This window comes from Aspergillus lucknowensis (genome assembly GCF_044049455.1).
Source record: "Aspergillus lucknowensis strain CBS 449.75 chromosome Unknown BJX67scaffold_33, whole genome shotgun sequence".
Taxonomy (NCBI): Eukaryota; Fungi; Ascomycota; class Eurotiomycetes; order Eurotiales; family Aspergillaceae; genus Aspergillus; species Aspergillus lucknowensis.
In genome coordinates this window covers 19,198-40,381 of record NW_027263577.1, presented here as the reverse complement: position 1 = coordinate 40,381, position 21,184 = coordinate 19,198, and the positions used below count along the sequence as shown (strand labels likewise).

At 53.5% G+C, this 21,184-nt stretch overlaps 7 protein-coding genes across 7 annotated transcripts; 4 read left to right on the top strand and 3 right to left on the bottom strand.

The window, feature by feature from the left end:
* Positions 1–327: 327 nt before the first annotated feature.
* Positions 328–1,703, bottom strand: BJX67DRAFT_382958 (uncharacterized protein; the record flags this gene model as incomplete). Its single annotated transcript, XM_071033335.1, has 2 exons — positions 328–1,533; positions 1,605–1,703. 2 exons carry the CDS (start codon positions 1,701–1,703, stop codon positions 328–330), a joined length of 1,305 nt encoding a protein of 434 aa, XP_070884194.1.
* Positions 1,704–2,015: 312 nt separating this feature from the next.
* Positions 2,016–2,282, bottom strand: BJX67DRAFT_359019 (uncharacterized protein). Its single transcript, XM_071029620.1, has one exon. It carries the CDS (start codon positions 2,258–2,260, stop codon positions 2,033–2,035), a length of 228 nt encoding a protein of 75 aa, XP_070884193.1. The 5' UTR covers positions 2,261–2,282; the 3' UTR covers positions 2,016–2,032.
* Positions 2,283–4,992: 2,710 nt separating this feature from the next.
* BJX67DRAFT_382956 (prion-inhibition and propagation-domain-containing protein) lies at positions 4,993–7,886 on the top strand (the record flags this gene model as incomplete). Its single annotated transcript, XM_071033334.1, has 4 exons — positions 4,993–6,043; positions 6,100–6,421; positions 6,481–6,736; positions 6,834–7,886. The coding sequence occupies 4 exons, from the start codon at positions 4,993–4,995 to the stop codon at positions 7,884–7,886; spliced, it is 2,682 nt and encodes an 893-aa protein (XP_070884192.1).
* Positions 7,887–8,071: 185 nt separating this feature from the next.
* On the bottom strand, positions 8,072–9,166 carry BJX67DRAFT_359011 (uncharacterized protein). Its single transcript, XM_071029619.1, has one exon. The coding sequence runs from the start codon at positions 8,509–8,511 to the stop codon at positions 8,230–8,232; it is 282 nt and encodes a 93-aa protein (XP_070884191.1). The 5' UTR covers positions 8,512–9,166; the 3' UTR covers positions 8,072–8,229.
* Positions 9,167–12,481: 3,315 nt separating this feature from the next.
* Positions 12,482–13,177, top strand: BJX67DRAFT_359010 (uncharacterized protein). Its single transcript, XM_071029618.1, has one exon. It carries the CDS (start codon positions 12,537–12,539, stop codon positions 13,050–13,052), a length of 516 nt encoding a protein of 171 aa, XP_070884190.1. The 5' UTR covers positions 12,482–12,536; the 3' UTR covers positions 13,053–13,177.
* A 2,563-nt stretch (positions 13,178–15,740) lies between these two features.
* BJX67DRAFT_382953 (uncharacterized protein) lies at positions 15,741–16,823 on the top strand (the record flags this gene model as incomplete). The annotated part of the gene is made up of 1 exon (XM_071033333.1): positions 15,741–16,823. One exon carries the CDS (start codon positions 15,741–15,743, stop codon positions 16,821–16,823), a length of 1,083 nt encoding a protein of 360 aa, XP_070884189.1.
* A 1,145-nt stretch (positions 16,824–17,968) lies between these two features.
* BJX67DRAFT_359008 (ankyrin repeat domain-containing protein) lies at positions 17,969–20,954 on the top strand. Its single transcript, XM_071029617.1, has one exon. The coding sequence runs from the start codon at positions 18,013–18,015 to the stop codon at positions 20,494–20,496; it is 2,484 nt and encodes an 827-aa protein (XP_070884188.1). The 5' UTR covers positions 17,969–18,012; the 3' UTR covers positions 20,497–20,954.
* Positions 20,955–21,184: the final 230 nt, after the last annotated feature.

The following is a 21,184-nucleotide window of genomic DNA, read 5'->3' as shown; positions in this document are numbered from 1 at the left end:
AGTGGAGTGATATCTCGTTTAGTACTAATATCTCTGCCTTACTTAACAGATTCTCGTAACTGGCAGAGTATGCAGACGCATCGACCTATGCGCGCTAACCGGGCAGGTATACTAGACCAGGTGCCTGTAACCCTGTGTTATTGGGAATTGGCGTATCCTCTCAGGACAAGACATAAATAGCGCTAGCTGGCTATGTGGTAGCTAGTAATCTATCTATATTTACAATCGTAGTTTATCTTTGCTAGCTAGATAGAGTATATTAATATAAAAAACAAGGCAAAATTCTAGGGGGGTATTTAACTATATATTATCTGTTCATATATAAGCTTATATATATACTTCCGTCGGATCCCGGCACTTGGGAAACCTCTCCCCTTCGTCCAGAATGCGAATGTCCAACGGGAGCTGGGAGAGCAAAGTGACTGCCCAGAGAGCTTGAAACACCGTTTCGACAACGACAACGTCGCCCCCCTCGATTGACAACAGCCACGCCTCCCACGCGGCTCCACGGAACGTAGCAGGGCACGGTTTCAGAGCGACAGGACTGACTTCGTCATACACCAGCGACGAGCCCATTCCAACCGCGCGCAAAAGCTCCGCATACCTCTCGGAGGGCTCAGACTTCCCGGCCGTGCCAAAGCGCTTATAGAACTGCTCGCTCACAGCAGACGGAACGTCTATCTCCAAATACGACCACTCAATCCCCTGGAAGCGCACGGGCTCCGCCGCAAGCTGCGCAAAGACATCGCGGATCGCATCCGCGGCATTGATCGCGTCCGTCGCCAGGTACGCGCGCGGAACCTTTCCAAAGTGGTCGAACGACCGGTTCTCCTCCTCGCTCAGCCGATACTTGTAGCTGTGCGACCCCAGGAACCGGAGCTGCAGCGCCGTGCTATCGTGCTCGTACACCCATTCGGCGATCTCCTTCCACAGCGCCGCCCACTCGGCCCAATACCGCCCGCGCCCGCCCTTCTTGCTCGTCGCCTGCGTCAGCGGTTGAAGCTCCCCGTCGGGCCACCCGTACAGCTGCTCGCCGATCCAGTGCAGCTCGGGGTACTTCCCTGGCGGATGGCCCGCGTAGACTAGGTCCATGTACGCGCCGGCGCCGAACGCGGCGCTGATCGCGGGCCCGATGGCGGCAGGCTGGGGGTCTGGACCGAGCATGCGGGAGCGCGACGTGCGGCCTGCAGTCGCGAGGAGCGATGCGAAGTCGGCGGGCAGATTCACGGACTCGAGATCCGTGCGGAAGTCCACGATTTTGGGCGTCTGGCGGCTGCTGAATAGGCTCTCCTTATCAAACGGGTACAGTGTGCGACTGGCTGGGCTGACACTTTTCTTGCTCTGCTGCCCTGTCTTGTCTTTGTCTTTGCTTTTGTTGTTGAACCGCGCGGTGAAGAACGCGTGCAGCTGTGCCCAGTCTGGATGGTTGAAGATGGCGCGGAGGATCGCGGCGAAGAGCAGGGTTGCCTTGCCGCGGTCGGAGTGCTCTTCGAGGAAGCCAAACTGATTTAGCGTGCGGCCGTTGTCGAACTTCTGGTTTCTATGAGCAAGGCTACTAGTAATGCTGTGTGGTCTTCGGTCTACCGGTGTGGATGTGCTCTTACCTCTCCGGGCTTCCAGCGCCGGTTCGAGACGAGATCGTATGTGACTGGACTGCGCAGGTGCAGTGCCAGGGGGAGGGAAACTTGCATTGGAAGGGGCATTTCCGTGATTTCGTGCTGGCTGGGACTGCGATTCTTTGCGACGGGTTGACAACAATGAAAGGAACTTGAGCCTCACCCCCCCCCGCCCCGCTTCAACGATGAGGGGCAGTGTCATTCTTGGCCTGCAGGCCTGCGCCGCGCCAGCCTGGATTCATCCTAGTGGAAGAGGATAAATACGAGGCGAACCGCAGCCAAGTTTCTTCCTGCCTGCACAACGCAAGGATGGAGCCAGTTGGAGTGTCGATTGGCGTGGCCTCCCTCCTCTCCCTGTTCAAGACCTGTCTGTCGCTCCACGAGGCCATCGAGTGCGGCCGCCGGCTCGGCACAGACTACGAGGTGCTCGCCACCAAAGTCGGCATTGAGCGAGTGCGCCTCGCGCTCTGGGGGGATGGCGTGGGGTTGTCCAACCTCACCGCTGTAGAAGCGGGTGAATCAGGAGGTTCGCGCCAGCGGACACAGCGTGGATTGGACGCGCGCCTCGGACAGCAGCGGATTGTGGACGCCGTCTCGGATATCCTCTGCTGCATGCGGCGGCTTTTTGAGGACACTTCGGCCATGTTGCGGCGATACGGATTGGAGGTGATGCCCGATGATGATCATGGGCTTCTTACGGAGGGGAGCTGGGATGGCAATAATAATACTCTTGCAACGACCTTCCAGAAAACGTATGCCCGTCTGCAGGCATCGGCATCGGGCCTCCAGCAGAGCACCTCGCTGGTGAAGACGGCGCGCTGGGCCATCCGGGACAAGAAGCGGTTCCAGCGGTTTGTCGACGATCTACGCGATTTCAACGACAGCCTGTTCTTGCTGTTTCCAGACGTGGATGTGCGGGCTCGGAGCACCATGGCGGCGGAGATCCAGCATTCGGCGGACGTGGTCGGCCTCCAGGTGATCGAGCAGGCCGTTTCGGACCTCGAGGCGGGGGGGGCAGAGCTGGCAGATGCGGCGAGCTCCCGAATCACTCAGCTGTCCCAGTCCTCGGCGAGTGTGGGCGGCGCGCCGGGGATTGATGTTGCAGATGCGGACGACAATGAGAGCATCGGAGAGGTCCAATACGACTTGTTGGTGAGGGAGCTTGCAAAGTTGGGCAACACGATGCGAAGGAGGACGGAGCTACGAGGGTCACTGGGATTCAGCTACTTCTGGATGAGCGATGGCGAAACATACGCCTGTCCGGACTTCTACGGTATGGACCCGGATGATTTCATCGTCCAGAGACACGCGGAGAGGGAACATGTCAAGCCGTTGTATCCTGCATGGGGTATGTGGCCGAGCTACGAAAGCGCACAACTAATCGCGGAACAGCTCTGATGGGTGTGTCCGACAAGAAGGGGCATGACCAGAGCGATTTTACCAAGCATGACACCGAGGTATGCCCCCTAGCCATGCAAGTATGGAAGCCTGTAGCTCATGGCCCTAGTCCCGCCATCTCTTCGTGGGCAAATACCCAGGGACACGCAGCATTGATGGGTACATGGCGGAATTCAACGCATGGACGAGGGGCAACAACGACACGTCCGCCACGTTCTACAGCGACACCGACGAGCCCCCAGCGCCCTCCATCCAAAGTCTCGTGGAGCGGGTCCGCAGCGCACAGGTCGCCGGCGACGCACGGCCTCTTAACGAGGAGGCCGCCGACAAGGAACTCCTGCGTTTTATGGGGTTGGAAAGTCTTGCGTCCCAAGGCGGAACATCATCAATGACCCTCGTGCCGGAGATCCTGATGCGTCTAAACCGCAGCCGCACGTTCCCAAATGTTTTGGGAGGCCCATCCCTGTCGCAAATCGCCTTGAGCCCCCCTTCCGCGTTCTCCCAGTTCCTTGTGCTGGTTGTGCTCGCCCACGAGCTGCGGAATCGGATGGTGCAGCGTGCAGAGGACGTAGCATTTGGGAACGTAAGCCCCCGTATCGTTGCCGCGATGCAGGCTTCAGAGCGGTGGCTCGCCGGCGTCCGGATCAAAACCCCGAACCCAAAGGAAGACCCAGAGCTTGTAGAGCTGCATAGTCTGGTGCACAACCGGCAGGTCGAGGGGCTGGTCCGCTTCGCCGAGGCGATGGCGTGGCCGGCGCTCAGAGAAATGCGCGCCTTTGCTGAGGAGGTGTACGCGGGGATACGGGCCGGCCGCCGCCTGGACACCTCGTGCCATCTCTTCGACTGGCTCTATGGCCTAATGTTGCCCGGGAACATGTTTGTCTTTACCATTATGGCGGCGCTTGTGGATGCGACGCCGAGCCTGCGACATCTTGGGGCAGCCGAGTACTATGCGTCGGGGCTTGTGGTGGGAGACCGATCCTACTGGCGGGCAAACACGGTCCTGGGCCGTGTGCTCGGGGGGATGAAGGGGATTCAGGAAGTCAATGGCTGGATTGGCCCTAGTCCATGTCCAGTCGTCGCGGGGGGTGACGGGGATGATCAGCGAGCCACCGATGGCTGGTGGCGCGCCCATGCCAGAGAGGCAGCCTTCCCCCAGTTCGATCCCAACAAGCAGTCGGACCGCTTCCCACCATTATTCCATCGCAGGGAGGATGGCGTATCATCGGCAGAATGGCTGCGCGGCATCCAAGACCGTTCCAGCTGGGTTGTCCCCGTGGGACCACAAGGCTCGCAGGAGCATGTCGAGTTCGCCGCAATCTGCCTTGAGAAGACAGCGTCGGTTCTGACAAGTCAACAAGATACAGAGAAGAGCGACGGCAAGGCCAAGGAGCCGGAGCAGAGAGCTATATTGCGAGTCTTCATCAACAAGCTGCCGATTGAGTTCCCCCTGTACAACAAAGTGACTTTCCTGGCTGCCCCGACATGCATCGATGGGCCGCATGCCGTGCACAACCAGGACATCCCGAAGATGCAGCACATTTTGCAGATCAGCCAGCTACCGTGGTACGTGCACAATGATGATAGAGTGCTTATTATTGATGCGACCGGGGGAGGAGAGTGCGAGCTGGCCGCGCGAGGCTGGTGTTCTCAGTACGGCCAGCACGCCGTGCTCGTCCGCGGCAGGGGGGCGTGCTTCGCGTGTGCTGTCAGCACCGCCAGCAAGGGTGGGCTTGCTCTTGGGTGTGTGATCTGGAGTCGGCTCTAGGGGAGGTGTCTACCGTAAGAGATAGCCATTATGATTTGTATTGTCAATCCCGAATTGTGAGATGGGATCACCTGTGGCATCACCTGTCGGGCGCAGAGCCTCTGCTCCGCCACACTTAATACGATCATCGTCGTCTTGGCGTAGGATCTCGTCCCCGCGTCTGCAAGAATCAAGGAACCTGGACGCGCAGAGTGATTTCATTTTCTCAGCATGGAGATCGCAAGCACAGCAGTAGGGATCGTGGGGCTGGCCGCCCTCTTCGACACCTGCATCGAGACGCTCGATACCATCTCCTCCGCCGCAAGATACGGCGTCAACCGCCAGATCTTGCAAACGAAGATCGAAGTCGAGCGGGTGCGGCTCATGGTGTGGGGAGATGCTGTGGGGATCACCGAAATCAGCGTGGAGAGAGGCGAGCAGGAGATCACCGAGGACGAGCTTGCGGTCCTGGACGAGTCGCTTCGAGGAAACACCCTGCGTCCGGCGGTCGCGGGGCTGCTGGCGTGCTTTGTACGCTACTTTGAAGATCTGGAGCTGCTGCAGAAGCGCTATGGGCTTGCCCCAGCGCAGGCAAGTATAGACACAGGGTCCGTTGTCAAGACCACGCCGACGAGGGAGATGCTGCTGGCCACCTTCCAGAAAACATACTCGAGGTTCCACGAACGACACGTCCAGTCACAGCAGGGGACGTCGTCTCTCAAGAAAGCCCGATGGGCTGTCACCGACGAGAAGAAATTCCGGGCGCTGCTCGGTGAGCTCAAGGCCATCAATGACTCGCTCGCGTCGCTGCTGCCGGCGATCCGCGACAAAGGCCGCGTCCAGCTCCGCGCGGAGATCATGCGAAGCAGCGATCTGGAGCAGCTGGAGACCCTCGTCGCCGCTGCAGACGATGCGACCGATCTCATCGCCGAGACGGCCTCGCTGCGACTGGAGATGCTTTCCACAGCCAGCGGCGCTGCGACGAGCAAGGTATTCCCCAGGGCAGTGCAGGTCAAGCCCGCACAGAGCTCTGGACCTGAGAGACCGGTTCCCACCGCTGCGTCTTCGCAGTCGGTGGTCCAGGCCTTGATCGCGGCGACGCTTGATGATCCGTCGAGTCCAGCACCAACCGCTCCCCCGACCGAGCCGTACGATAATGCCGGGGCATTGGTCATACAAAAGCTCTACTCCAAGCCAGACACCCTCGCTTGCTATCATTGGCTTGTGGGGCTTGGAGAAGAAATAGAACAGTCGAAGGCCCAGCCAATTCATCCAGCGTTTGGTAAGCAGTGTCATCTGGCCCTCCGCCGTCGTGCTGCGTAATTAACACACCAAAAGCTTTGCAGTTTACTCCGGAGAGCGTATCAGCCATTGCCGAACCGTTTCTTGAACTCGAGATCAACACTGACGCGAAATACACCGGCTGGTCGCCTGGGTCAACGTCCCTGGCTGGCTTCGCCAGGGAAATCACACTGTGGAAGAAAATAGCGAAACCTGCTTCGAGCGACAAGCCACCACCCACATGGCACGCCGCGCAATCGAAATCACTTACCTCCGACGCGATTGACAGCCAGTGGAATCAAATTCGTGAAGGTCTCGGAGAAGACTTTACTGACCGAAAGGGGTTCGACACGGTGCGGGAACTCATCGGCCCCAGCAAGTACGATCACCACCTCTGCTAGTAGTATAGCAACTAGTTGGAACTAATTGGATGGTCAGTTTCGCATGGTTAGACCCCGGCGAGGAGGTGAAATTGCGCCACCAAATCACCGACCTCCTCGGGGCCCTAAGCATCTCCCCAGTGCCGAGTGTTGAACACCGCCGCAGCATCTTTCTCCTTGCGTGCAACAAGAAGATTGACCCGACTCGGTCCTTCAGCTTCATCGACTTCATGCGCAAGCTGCTTCTTGCACGCGAGGCATTGCTCCGCATTCGACGGGACAACTCGTGCTGGTATGGGGGGATCACCTGCAGTGTTCTCTTCGACATGATCGCCGCCGAGCTGTGGGCGGAGAAGATGCACCCCATGCCGCAGGGGGGGTAATAAGTGGTCGCTAACTGTGATGCACCAGCAGCTGGACGGGATCATTCTCTTCGTCGACCAGATGCAGTGGCCGTTTGCAACCGAGGTTCACGCCGAAGTCGCCCGCGCCCGCGAGAGTCTCGGCGCTCAGAACCCCAGCGTCGAGGTCTCCCTCGTAGACTGGGTGGCCGGGTTGGTTCTCCCGGGGACCACGTTCCCCGTGTCCATTCTCACGGCGCTGTACGGGCTCTCCCCTACGCTGCGAACCCGACTGCCGCGCCAGACGGTCCAGGCGCGCCAGGGCAACTACGGCATCGTTTACCCACAGGCGTCGTACTGGCACTATCGCTCCGTTGTGGGCAAGGTTCTAGCGCCGCTTTCCCTCCTGTCTGATTCGAATCGCGGGCATGTGAAGTGTCTCGGCGGCTGGGTTGGCCCCTGCCTTTCACCCGCACTTCCCGAGTGCACGTACGGCCTCCTCATCGCAATCTCAGCCCACCCGCCCCCATATGCCGACACGGAAGGGGGCGACAAGGGAGGGCACGACCACAACCCCCTCGTGACGACAGACAGCAGCACGGGATGGACACTCCCCTCCCCACCACCAGCCATTTCGCAAGCATCGGACACAGACGCTGTTACCCTGCAAACAGTCCGACTATCCAAGGCCCCAGCCGCATCAACCAAGGTTGACGACGCACAACCCTACACCGTGCGTCTCGACTTCCGCCTCCATCGGCCTCGCACATTCAGCACATTCACCCTGTACACAAACAGCGTGTTCGTTGCCGCTCCGCCGTGCCGCGGCACACACCGCGTGGATCCAGACCGTGGGTCGCAATACACGTTCCGTATCTGCAGCATCGAGAGTTTAGCGCAAGTCCCCAGGCGGGGGGGTGCGAGTGGAGGAACCGCGATTCTCGTCATTGATGCGGCTGGCGGTGCGCAGAGCGAGGTCTTTGCTAGGGCTTGGTGCTGCCATACGGGGACGAATGCGGTGGTCTGGAAGAACCGTGAGGGGGAGGGCGGGTGTTGTTTCAAGTGTGCGTTGATGGCTGCGTCTGCTGAGGGGTTGGGGACTGGGGTGGTTATCGCTTGTTAGGGTTGCTTACTACCAAAAAAAAAAAAAAAAAATTGAACAATGAACAATGTATTTGGGGTTGAGATCGTCTGGCAGATCTGTACTGCTATCTGGCCACTCAATCGTTGTACTCTTGGGTTTGTTGTTTTTAAGCGAGATCGCGACCTGGACAGATATTATATTAGACTGATTAAGTACATGGTCTGCTGGTATCATCCCAGGTCCGTCTGCTCACTATGTACTTATTCGCAGATAAAACCATCCAACCCCGTCCTACCCCATCCTCCTCACTGCCATGACTCCCCTTGAAACCCTTTCCACCGCTCATCCCTTCTATAGTCTAACTCAAACTAGCTAGACACAATCAAGAAACATCCGCCCGAACAGTCACAGTCGGTGTATTCATAACATTCACGTAAACCGGCGAGGGCATGGTCACAAGGGAAACGGGAAGGATATCCTCTGCGATATGCGCGATGACCGTGGCGTCGCCCGTGTGCAGCTTGTCATTGACAACAAAGGCCTGGGAGACGAGGACACCCAGCAGGGCGAGGATGCCAAGGTTCGTAAAGAAGACGAGGATCACGAAGGACAGGAGGGCTTTGCTTTTGCCGGGGGCGCCGTCGGGGGAGGCCATTTTGGACATGGGGTTATATGACTCGAAGGTTTGAGAGGCGGGTGGTCCAGTGAGAGGGGTGAGAGGTGAGGATATGGGTGAGTGGCCTGGACGATAGGGTCGAGCTCGGTCGTCTGGCCCAAGAAGGATATGATGGATGAGGATGGATGAAGAATGCAATTTCTCCACCAGGACTCAGGACATGGAATCACCACGCTTTATATTTCCGCCCAACCCATTCCCATCGTCCCTTCCCAAGAATGCCCAAACTCTCTTTTAATTTTGTCCTCCCCCTTATAGGCTCCTCAGACCTCTTCACCATCAATACGAGGCCAAGAACGATGCCAAGCAGACTCGCTGCTCCGCGCTGGCCCTGAGAGGTTCAAGCCCTGAATACTCCTTGGCATTTGCTCCTTCAGCCGCTTCTTCCATCTTTCGCCCTTCATTCGACCTTAGGGCTGAGATGGGTCGCATTGGATCTTGGCGGGCCAATGAAGGGGAGGCTCCATCCAGACCCTCAGGTCCGTCCGACTTGCGGAAAATAGTTTCGGTTTTCAGCCATGTGATGAGCGGGCGTCCAGTTGAGCTGAAGATTGGGTGATGTTGAGGTGTGGGTGGTGGCTGAGTTCGAGGAAGTATTTTTTGGCGTCCTCTGGCCGACTGGGGGTACACGCCCAGAGAAAAGAAGGAATTGTCGGTGAGTCATTCAAGAGACGTCGAGCCATCCAAGCAATGGGGCGAGGGAAAAGAATGACAGCGAAATGACAAGTGCATCATGATCAAAAATCCTTGCTCTTGCCTGGCAACTTGGCAATAATAATGTAACTCCCCCACTCCACCCTCTCTGCAGGCATTGCGTGAAGCACAAAAGGGTTCAACGCGCCTTCAGGAGCCTATTCAAAAAGAACTCACATTACCAGAGCCTTCTCTTTTTTCTTTTTTCGCGGGAATGATAGAGAAACAGGGTCACTTTCAGGGTTCAAGTCTGTCAATCCTGAAGCATCATCTGGTAAACTGCTGCAACTGATATTCACCGTCCACTGACCCAAAGAAAAAGGCGGATTCTGGGACCGGCATGTGCAGGTGTCGTGCAGATCCATGGTATCGAGGAGGAGCAGAGCTATCAATGGCGTTGAGCGGGCGCTCTATGAGAGTAGTCAACGTAATCCCTCAGGGTAGTCAAGTGGATGTCACAGCGTTGAAAATCATGGTCAGTGTCTGATGGAAACAGCACAATGGCATTGAGGCTGCTTGCTGATCACCACAGTCCAATTGACATTGAGAGTAACGCAAAGGAAAGTCCCCTTCATGGTTCCCTTGTTGGGACCATGCTAAAGTTGTGCTTCAGCTTCAACTCCACAAGGGCTTGTAATTGCAAGTGTGTCTAGTAATAGCATTTTTCATGCATGCAATTTAGGTTCACCTTCGAGCAGTCGAATGGTGAACTCAACCCTTCTTTTCATGATGATCAGAGGATGATCTCCACTTGCAACCCATCCTGCAGTGCTAAATTGCTGGGGCAAGGCAGGAGCCGCAGCGAATGCCAAGGTAGACTCCTCCGAAGTCAGGAGTGGCCAATACCCCTGACGGCCCTCGAGGATCGCCAAGCAGAGGCCGAGCTCAACATCGAACAGTCAGACCCTGGCGGGAGACCCCGAAGCGTTCCACGGTAAGCGCCAATTGCAGCGACATCTCAGAGCACGATCGCCGCCCTTGACCGAAATAGGAGAATCTTGACGAGTTGGGCATGGTCGAGGGTTCATCAGGTTCAGTCCAGTTCAACTCTCATTGGGGGTTGACTCAGAAACAGAGATATCCGGAGAAGAGCCTCCACGATGGGCACGTCCCGGTTCCATTCCGCTTGTATCGCATAAATGGTGTGTTTGTTGACTGAGTCCTTGACAAACAACCGGTGGCGTTGCTAGCATTGAGGAAGATATAAAGGCACCTCCACAGCTTTCTAGGGGGATAGGCGTGTGGAATAAGATATTTAACCTCTTAATAACTTGCTGAGGGTTAAATAGCAATAATCCTGCAGCAGTAAAGCCATTCTAGATATTGTTAGATGTAAATACCTTCTTATGGGCCTCTAGATAGGCCTTTAAGAAGTCTAATTTGTTGATAGAGTTAAATCCCAGGCGTATCCTGCACTCCACCAATTCCTTATATACACGCTTTAATAGACCAAAATAACCAACATCTAGTGGCTGCAAGAGATGCAATAAATAAGGAGGAATGTAGATAGGTATAATATTATTATCACTAGATGCTTTATCGAAGGCAGGCATGAGGTGGCTTCCATGGCTGTCAAGAACTAGATGTCAGAGAACTTGGACATTGACAGCCAATGGATCTGCTGTGCCGCAGCGCCAGGCCACAGCACAATGGAGGAAAGATGTGCTGACCTGGTTATATCAGGTGATATAATGCTAGGGCTAATCTAAACTATAGTAGTATTAGGTAATCTAATATAATTAGATATAGTAGAGCAGGTGCTTTAATATAAGTATTATATAGTACTTGAAGATATTATAAAGATAAATATATAAGAACTGCTATTACCTGTATCTAGAAGTTTTGTTTACTATCTATTATTACTAGATTAATAATATACCTATTGTTTACTAATTGCTTTAGATCATCTGCCTCTTTTTATACTTTGTTTAACCCTCAAACATCTTATATTCTCTTTACCCTGTCAAGAATATCCTTAGGCATCCTCCTATGGATCAATCAGTGGACCCAAATCTAACACTAGAAGTCAATATTAACCCACTATAATTATTATATTTTTAGGGACAAAAACCTTAAGGAAGGGGGATTATTAGAGAATTAGATATTAACAGCTAATAGATCCTGCTATACTACAGTTCTGCACTATAATACTAAGAAATAATAATATACTAACCTGGTTATATCAGGTAATATAATGCTAAGACAAAACCAGGCTATAGTAGTATCAGGTAATCTAATATATCTAAGCAGGCAATCTTGTATATAGTATTAGGTAATATTATAGGACTTAATATATAAGGACTATTATGTTAGATTAGGGTCCACCAATCAATCCATAGGAGAATGCCTAAGGATATTCTTGACAGGGTAAAGAGAATATAGAATGTTTGGGGTCAAACAAAGTATAGAAAGAGGCAGATAATCAAGAGTAATTAGTAAATAATAGGTATATTATTAATCTAGTTAATAATAGATAGTAAACAAAACTTCTAGATATAGGTAATAGCAGTCCTTATATATTTATCTTTATAATATCTTCAAGTACTATATAATACTTATATTAAAGTACCTGCTCTGCTATATCTAATTATATTAGATTACCTAATACTATTATAGTTTAGATTAGCCCTAGCATTATATTACCTGATATAACCAGGTCAGCACATCTTTCCTCCATTATGCTGTGGCCTGGCGCTGCGGCACAGCAGATCCATTGGCTGTCAATGTCCAAGTTCTCTGACATATTATTACCTATATTTAGATAGTTTTATTCTCTATCTATTATTACTAGATTAATAATATATCTATTGTTTACCAATTACTTTAAGTTATCTGCCTCTTTCTATACTTTATTTGACCCTAACAATCTATATTCTCTTTATCCTGTCAAGAATATCCTTAGGCGTTCTCCTACGGATCGATTGGCGGACCCCTAATCTAACAGTCTTATATAAGTACTAGTTATATTACTTCTAAACTAATAAATTAGTAATTAGAAAATAGAAAAAAGCAATTATAATAGAAAGAGTAGTTAATAAAGTAATTATTAAGGAGTTTTTAAGTATTTAACTTATATTAGTAGCTAAAGCTGCTATTTTAAAGTCAATAGTACTAGTAAGTATTTATAAGAGGTCTTATAGAATGAAATTCTCAGGAGCCATGTTATAGGTCACCTAACCACCAAGCCTATTACTAAACATTTTTGTGGCGCGCAACTGAAAAAACGAGTCCTCGCGAGCTGCAACCACACCTCTACCCCAGATCTTAAATAGCACGCACCCCAGACTATCAGTGAACTATCACAAAAATATCAGCTCGCCATGCCAGCACCCGCCGACATCGTCCCCCTCGACATCGCTGAAGTCATTGTCCGGAAGAAATCACAATACGGCCGGTACATCGACACCAAGCAATGGGACAGATTCGAAGACGTCGCATTGCGCGATGCCACTCTCAGCTTCCACGACGTTGACGGGTCCATCTTAAAATCTGGGGGGACTTCATTTCACTTTCCGACTGCCACGACATTTACGAATTTTTTCCGCAAGTTCTTTACGGATGCGCAAACATTGCATATGTTCGGGCCCGGCGAGTTGCACCAAAAAGGACCCGACGAGGTGCGAGCCATCTGGGCCATGGAAGACCAAATCATCCTCAAGCACACGGCTGGGTTGGTACAGATTCGAGGCGGAGGGTATTATTATGAGACCTGGAGGGAGAAGGGTGGCGACTGGTTCTTGGAGTCACTGCGATTGGAGAGGACGTACCAGGATACTAGTCTCGCGGCGAAGATTCTCATCTTCTTAGATAGGGAGCTGGGGCTTTCTGTTGTATAAAATGACCTTCGGTTTACCTGATAGAAGGCCTTTCCCCAGTGACTTTGTATCGGAAACGATAATGACCACCTTTTCCGCGAATGGTGAAAGTCTCTCGGATCTGGTTGCTCCAGGCTTGTCAATGGGAAATGGGGCGAGGTATCTCCCCTGCAGCCCGAAAGGACGGAAAGTCGACAGAAAACATTGAATGTAACTAGCCACCTAAAACACTTGAAGCTAAACGTGCTCTTTTGAGTGCCCGTCATTGATGGTTCCCTGCTAGCATCCACGTCCAACCAGCTTGGTAACCATTCTATAGAGATTTCCTAGACTCGTTGATAGCCCAAAGCCCGTGGGAATCTACTTGGTCTTATGTTGTTACCTCTGTAGTGTTCTCCATTTAGCAAGCACAGCTAATTTCCGTGAGTACTTTAATATTTGATACCACGCTGATAAGAACTAACGGGAGAGCCAGAGTGACGGTCGTCATGGCTCGACCCCGAGGACGCATCCATTTCAGCCTTATCAGTCATGAACACTTGTGAAAAGCGGATTGGATTGGCTGTTAACAGAGAATGGAGACACCTGGAGCGTAGAGCCCATGTGGTTCCGCCCCCTTGGGGGGGGGTTGTGACGATTATGATCCACATCTTTCGAGCGAGCGAGCATTTACCTACAGTTTGGAGCAGAGATACGGGTCCGATTGAAAAATCGGATGGTGAGCAGTACGATCATCCGTTACGGCAGGCTAATCTCACCACCTGGTTAAGGTCGTGGTGCTACGGGTATCTTGTCCCTGGCCTCCCTACCCATCACAGAATCGAGATTTTACAACCTCGTCCTTCCTCACGGCGTCGTCTACACTGGTGGTATCGATCCGACCCCCACTAGAGCCAGGTTCATTCCAGATACCATCCCGGCAGCATGTTCCAGAGACACAGGAGATGAATCCAACGTACAGAATACTTCCTGCCCTATGCTCGAGTCCGTGATATCTAGTCTCGCTCTGCTCCGCCTCCCAAACAAATGACTCTAGTTCGCACCACATAAGCCAGGCAGACATGGTCACACTCAAGAAAAGCTTGTGTCCACCTCGATATATCCACGGGAGCACGTACAAACACCCGCATAGATATCCCCCCGTTTAATCTCGCTGTGACGCCCCAGAACAGTCTTCCAACTGCGAATCGCCCCTTCCTCTTCAGCTGGGCGCTGCTCCTCTGCTACTTACACATCGTTGTGGCCATGATCGTTCCTTCCTGTTGAGTAGGAGCTGCACTCGCTGTTATAATCTGTTGCGTTCCCCCCCCCAAAAGGTTCTTACGATCACGTACCAACGCACACACAAAAGCTAAGTACATCCCATTCTACACAATGAGTCAGTCCGCAGCTGAACATGTTTGGAACAGCCTGACTTTCTTCACCTCTCTGTTCTCTCTCGTCGGGAAGGACTGGGCCCAACGATGGCCTGGCGTCAAGTGGATCTGGCCCCGTGCTTGGGACGAGGCGCGGGAGGCGAAGCACAAGACCACTGACGCCAGTTCGGACGCTGAGGGGCTTCCGAGGACTGAGCTTGCTGCCCTTGAAGCGGGAATGAAGGACCCTCGGACGCGGATGGATCGTCTCCAGTCCGGCATCCAGACGCGGCTTGATGAAGAGTTCCAAACCCGTGAATCGGAAGGCAAGAATCACGAGGAATGGCAATCGAGGATTGAGGCAAGCCTGGAGCGAAACGACCTGATGCTAACCGAGCTAAAAGCTGTCGTAGACAGACTGAACGCGAGGGAGGACGCAGGGTCTGCTTGCTGCGAAAGGCATGCCGTTCAGGAGATTGCGGTCCGCCGGTATGTGAGCAAAGCTCACCGGATCCTGGACTAGTTCCAGTGATCCACGGCGGGTTTCCCACAGCGTCCGAGGGAGAGGTGGAGAAAGTCACCCCCGATGAACCCCTCCGGTTCAGGGCCGGCTGGATGGTGGCGAGGGGCCACCAGCGACGAACTCGCACTTCTACGCAGTGCTGGTGACTAGTAGCCTTCGGGTGAAGCCAAGACGAGTTCACATTCGATCCTGCATTGGGTGTGCGTTACCTTTATCGGTCAACAGCCTGCGGCGTTCCCCCTTCCTCGATCTCATGCAGGCACGCGTCCTGTCCTGACAATCCTAATTCGCCATACCTCCCTCGACGACCATTCCCCCACACACTCCATTTTCCACGATGCGCAGATTCCCAACTCTCTTCGTGATGTTCAAAAGAACCCACCCGGATGGAGCACAAACACCATCCCTCTTTCGAGCTTCCCGAGATACCGCACCGACTGGGTTACGGTCCCGGAGCACCACCACACCGGCGCATGCAACATTCAAATTGAATATTCGGTGAAGGATATAGCTAGTTTGGCCGTTTTTGATTATGGGACAGGCTGGCATGCTACCCCGGATGCTGTTCGAAGGTTCTGGATCATGCTGCTGTGTACAATAGTTGCAAAAGGGGGTTGATTTTCCTATACAATGCAGGGCTGATGGCCCTCCGTTAGTCATTCCTCGGTCGTCTTAAGACTTTATTTATACTTTCCCGGCATTCTATTCTGTCGGATGTTTCGTCCGTAAACGAGATCCGCATGGTAGAGTCATAAGGCACAATGACGATGCGGACAGCCCCTCAACTCATACGAAAATTCCCTCTTAACAAATCTTGAAGCAAGCCCTAAAATGCCGCACTTTATCAACAAGCTCTTAGGCTTTGTTCGACTCTCCAAGCGGCGAGCGAACTACGAGCTTCTATCCTCGCATGGAGAGCCCCCGAGATCTCCCCTACTTGAGTTACCCCTCGATATTCTCCTACTCATTGTACCACATCTACCACTTGTGTCGCAAGTATGCCTTGCGCTTACCTGCAAGCCTCTCTACCAACTCCTGCACTCCGCCCTTGACGATGAACGACTGGCCTGGCCGAGATATCTGACCAGCCCAATAACACCCTTTGGTGACTCGCCATACGAGCTATTTGGCAGTAACCCGGAAATCCCACGGAATAACCTCCTGCTCAAGCTCGAAGACTCCCGCTGGCTATATTGTTGCGACTGTCTCAAGCTCCACCGAAGCTACCAGTTTGATCGGTGGGCTGTAGATAGAGTCCCGCCGTCAAGTCGGTATTGCGGCAACAACGTAGGTGTTGTCGATCTATGTGCGTGCCTCGCCTTAACCTACTCGAATGGTGTGCAACTGGCCAGTTGGATACAGAGAGGAGTACCAAGCCGATACCTTCACCGAAACATCCGTCAGGAATTTCAATTCCGAGTAATTAAAAATAAACGGTGCCTTCTTCATAACTGTTCCGTTACAAGCCAACCCGACGCCTTCGTTGCTCTCACGACCATGGTTACCCTCGACGCAGACAGCTGTCTGATAGTCACAACCAGATACAACGTATACTGGTCGTTGCCGCACAAAGCCCTAGGAGAGGCCGTCGAATCGCTTAACGCCTATCGACCGCCGCACAATACCGAGGGCATATTTCTCTGTCCGCACATGCACGCTCTCGCTTGGATCTACGGACGTTACGCGCGATGTACGGGATACCAATATGAGTGTCGCTGTTGTGATACAAAGAGTCGCATGCTTCTCTACAACTATGATGGCTTTCACTCCGTTATTCAGGGCGAGCGCAATTTAGGAATTATTCGATATGATACGTATAGGCTCTGGGAGCATTCAGAACATCCCTGGCGCTGGCAGCGCGCTTCGCGGCGGCCTGGGAATAGGATGGAGAAATTGTGGTATAAGCCTTTTTAGCCCGCCGATAGAAAGCTAGGAAGGGTAAGGGTATCTTACATTACGAGTATGATTTACTCTTGAAATCTTTTTGCTCCTCATTCGCGCATTGTTATTTGTTGTTGAAGCATTTTCCCGAGATCCTTTCCCCGTAGGTGGGGTGGTGTGTCTTTCACCTGATCGCTTTGCTGGTGCTCGTCGGTTTAGATCCCTACTTCCTAGCTAGGACCGTAGCTCCTTGTGAACTTCCTCGACATGTCCGATTAACAATAGGGGAGATATCTGTTGTTCTTGTTCATCCGGGCGTCTGTGGGTCGAGCCCCGTCCGGCGGGGAGGGAAGAATGCCAAGCTTAGCGGGATTGAGCGCCGGAGTGGTCTATGTCCAGACATCTCCAAAGCTTGGGGATGCACTTAACGGATGTTAATTGATAGGCTGGATGGTGAAATTGACCATCCGGTTTGTCGATCGCCGTATAGGTTGCTCCGGGTAAGTTGCTCACTAATTATTCCAAGGTTATAAAAAAAAAATGCGAGTAACAGCGCGAGTAACAGCTTCAAAAAGCAGGTGGGCCCGAAAAACCATTGTGGCATCGGAGGTTTGGACCCCGGATCTCGGTCCCCACGGGGTCAACTACACCGGTCCCACCCTCAGGACATTTCCAACAGCACGTAATTGACGCATTCTGGAGGAACAGAGTGGTGGGAAAGAGAATGGAGAGGCAATTTGATTGGCTCCTGCACGGTGTCGGTTAAGAATGGACGTCCGCACCCCGACGTCAACAGCTCTGGCGAGTGAGAGAGCCGGTAGACCACCGTGTTGGCGACTGTTGTCTCCATCATCCCACTCCGGCCCATGCATTACATTGAATGCTGTGGGCGGTAAAATAATCCCATCGAAACTTTCTCAGCCCCTAAGACTCATACTCAGCTTCAATTCGTAGACACTCAACTGGCTTTGGCGGCAGGCTCCTGGCGATCCCGACCAGCCGACTTCTCCGTATGTACGAGTTGACGAGTGATGGGAATCTCGGCCAAGACCCCGTTCTCGAGACCATGCGGATTGGCCCAGTGGCTGTGTTCAGAGACAGCGTATCCCCTCCGTCGCAGGTGGGGAATCCGCCTTGAAGCTCTGTTGCGCCACGCTTGGCAATTGCACCTATTTCGCTGGGCAATTTTCTTTCTCGTGATGCTTGGTTGTTTCAAATAGTGATGGTGGTGATGCGGACGTTTCTCTCTCAACAACGATGCCTCTTCACCAAACCTGAGACAGAATCGGATCTTCACACGAAGATGGAAAAAGGCATGCTTTCTGACCCCCCGCCCCACTATTCTGATATCTTTGCTCAGACGGGGCGGGGCGAAACCCGTCCGCCCTCACCCGCTCCCTCCTACCACACCACAGACGTCAGAGATCCACCACCGCCGCCCGAGCTAGGACCCGGAGCAGAATCAACCGTATCTCTTCCTGGTCGGGTGCGTCGGGTCTGGCGAACATGGAAAGATACAGGGAGATTGAGCACCAAGGTCGGAGAAAACGGATACACAGTCTTACACCATGCTGCCCAGGCCGGCAGCACTGTCAACAATCTCCGGCGCCTGGTCACTGAGTCTACATTGGAAATCGACGTCAAGACCACATCCGGCTGGACCCCTCTGCATATGGCCATCGTAGCAGATAAGGCCTCCACGGCGGACCGCACGCAGGCCTTTTTGCAGGCCGGGGCCGACCCCAACCTGGGCGGGGAGAAGGGGTGGAATGCGCTCCATCTGGCAAGCGCCTACGGCCGGAAAGCCGTGGTGACTCTGTTGTTGGGCTATCCGGTCCCGGTTGATGCCGTTGTGGGTTGGGAGGGAAGCGAGGGAAGCACGAAGGAGGATGCTAACGGACATCTGACGACGTTGACGGCCGTAGAACTGGCGGCGAGATATGGCCACACAGAGATTGTGACTCTGTTGCTGGATGCGGGAGCCAGTCCTGGGTCGGTGGATCGCACCACGGTGTTGCATGAGGCCGCCGGCTGGGGACGGGCAGCGGTCGTGTCGATGCTCCTGGAGCAGCAGCGACCCGGTCTGGACGGCAACTGGAAGGACCATCGAGGGTTTACGGCACTGGACTGTGCGTTGAGTAGGGATCGGAGCGGGACAGCATGCGTGTTGATGCAGCAAGGGGAGATGGTGGTGACCCTGTTGCATCGAGAACAAAACCCGCAGCATCCAGCGACTCTATTGCATGCCATGGTGCGGCTGGGCTGTGGGTCGGTCCTGGCCATGCTGCTGGCTCAGCCCAAGTATGCAAAAGAGGTCAACACGATGAATCCAAACGGACTGGCCCCGCTGCATATCGCCACTGCAAGAGGGTCTGTAGAGATCCTGAAGCGGCTGCTTAACCACGGAGCCGACCCCTACATGGCTGACAGCAGCGGATGGACTCCGCTCCATCTTGCTGTACGATACGGCCAGGCCGACGTCGTGGCAGCGCTCCTGCAAGTGGTTCGGTGGGAGGAATACCAGAGCCGGGTGTCTCCCGCCATCGCCCAGGGAGTCACTCCAATACATATAGGAATCCTCTCGGGCGAGATGGCTATCATCAGGCTTCTTTTGCGTCACGGATGGCCTGTTGATGCGCGCTGTGCCCGGGGTTCTACGGCCCTACACCATGCAAGCATGTCGGATCAGCTGGATACGGTTCGTGTGCTGCTTCAGCAAGGAGCCGATCCATTAGTGCGTGACCAGGAACAAATGACGCCATTACTCCTGGCAGCAGAAGCGGGCCATGTCCAGGTGATGCAGCAACTGCTCCTCCGGGAGAAGGACATCCAGCGACATCTCCCGGCGCTAGCAGCACGGAAACTTCCTCCAGCCTACGAGCAGATACTGGTGCCGTTTCTCTTAAAACAGCACAGGGACGGTCTCAACGAGCTGGTTGACGGGCGGACGGTCTTACACCAGGCAGCGCAGTGTGGCCACACAACTATAGCGAAGCTCATGCTACAGAGCGGCGCCCAGGCCTCTGTCAAGGATCGGGAAGGTCACACTCCGGTTGAGGTGGCTGCCACACAAGGCCATCTCGATTTGGTCTACATCTTGGATGCAGAGCCGTTTCCGCAGGTGGAGCGGTTGATTCACCATGCAGTCAGACAGCGAAATGTCAATCGGGTGTTCAAAATACTCACCGCTGCCCCAAAGACTCTGCGGAGACGGGTGAAGGCGATGGCGCTGGCGGCAGCCGCTCTCACTCTCCAAAAACCGCTCATTACCAAGCTGACGCGCACGATCAGTATTGACGAGGACCAGGGATTGGGATGGCGGCCGTTGTACGTGGCAACCCTAAAGGGGGAGCAGCGGGCGATGCAACTTCTGCTCGCCCGTGGGGCAAACCCGAACCTGAAGACCGACGCGGGCATCACTCCGCTGCTGCAAGCCGCCGAAGGAGGTTCTCCAAACCTGATCCATCTGCTACTATCGCACGGGGCGAGTGTGGAGGAGCGAGATCCTCGGGGGCACACGGCGCTGCAGGTGGCGGCACGATGTGGTCAGGGGGCGGCCGTGGTTGCCCTCCTGGAAGCGGGAGCCGATGCTCACGCCCGTGATACCCGTGGTCAGACAGCTCTAGACCTGGCCATGGATCGAGGGGCGAAAGATATCGTCCAGTCTATCACCGACTTTCTTGCCCAGCGTGAGAAGAAGCAATAATCTCTCCGCACCTCACGCATCGTTGCGTCATGGGGATTTTACCACCCTGGCAATATTTCCTTGGCCGAATATCAGAACATGCGCTGCCCTCAAGATGCTTGTGCTATCATTCGATGAAGGTCAGAAGAAACAAAAGCTGTATTCAGCCAGTTTTGGCGGAGCAATTGACAACTCTTCTCAATAGTGGCCTAGGGATCGGTAGTCCAACATTGGTGGCTGAGCTGACTGCTTCAACAATTCTCCCTGTTTCTGCGGCACCCCCAATATTGAATAATGTCTGCAGTTGGGGTGGAAATCTTCTGGAGGAGGTAGATCTGTAATTCTATTTGGCCACTTAACTGTTGTTGCACTCTTGGTGTTCATAACAGCCACTCTAGTTCTTCAGATTGTTAAAGCCCATCTTAAGTGACAGTATGTCTGCGTCTGCCTTCGCTGCTGAATGATGGACCGAATACGTTGGCCTCCAGTTCCCAGTCCACAGCCGAGGCGTTAATAATACTAAGTACCGCCATTCCACTGCTTCGTAGATTCATACAATCAGAAAGCCCAAATTGTGCTAGCCTCCCACCTAAAAACTATTTTTTTTTTTTTTGGTCCAGAAGAAGAGGTTGATGCATGCTCTGAACAGCATTGGTCTCCTCTCTGTGCACATCACATGAGAGAGAAAGAAAGATAAGTCGATCTTGAG

Excerpts from the sequence above, each read along its gene's own strand:
- BJX67DRAFT_359019 (XM_071029620.1), bottom strand. The coding sequence starts at position 2,260 with ATGGCCGAAGTGTCCTCAAAAAGCCGCCGCATGCAGCAGAGGATATCC.
- BJX67DRAFT_359011 (XM_071029619.1), bottom strand. The coding sequence starts at position 8,511 with ATGTCCAAAATGGCCTCCCCCGACGGCGCCCCCGGCAAAAGCAAAGCC.
- BJX67DRAFT_359010 (XM_071029618.1), top strand. The coding sequence starts at position 12,537 with ATGCCAGCACCCGCCGACATCGTCCCCCTCGACATCGCTGAAGTCATT.
- BJX67DRAFT_359008 (XM_071029617.1), top strand. The coding sequence starts at position 18,013 with ATGGTGGTGATGCGGACGTTTCTCTCTCAACAACGATGCCTCTTCACC.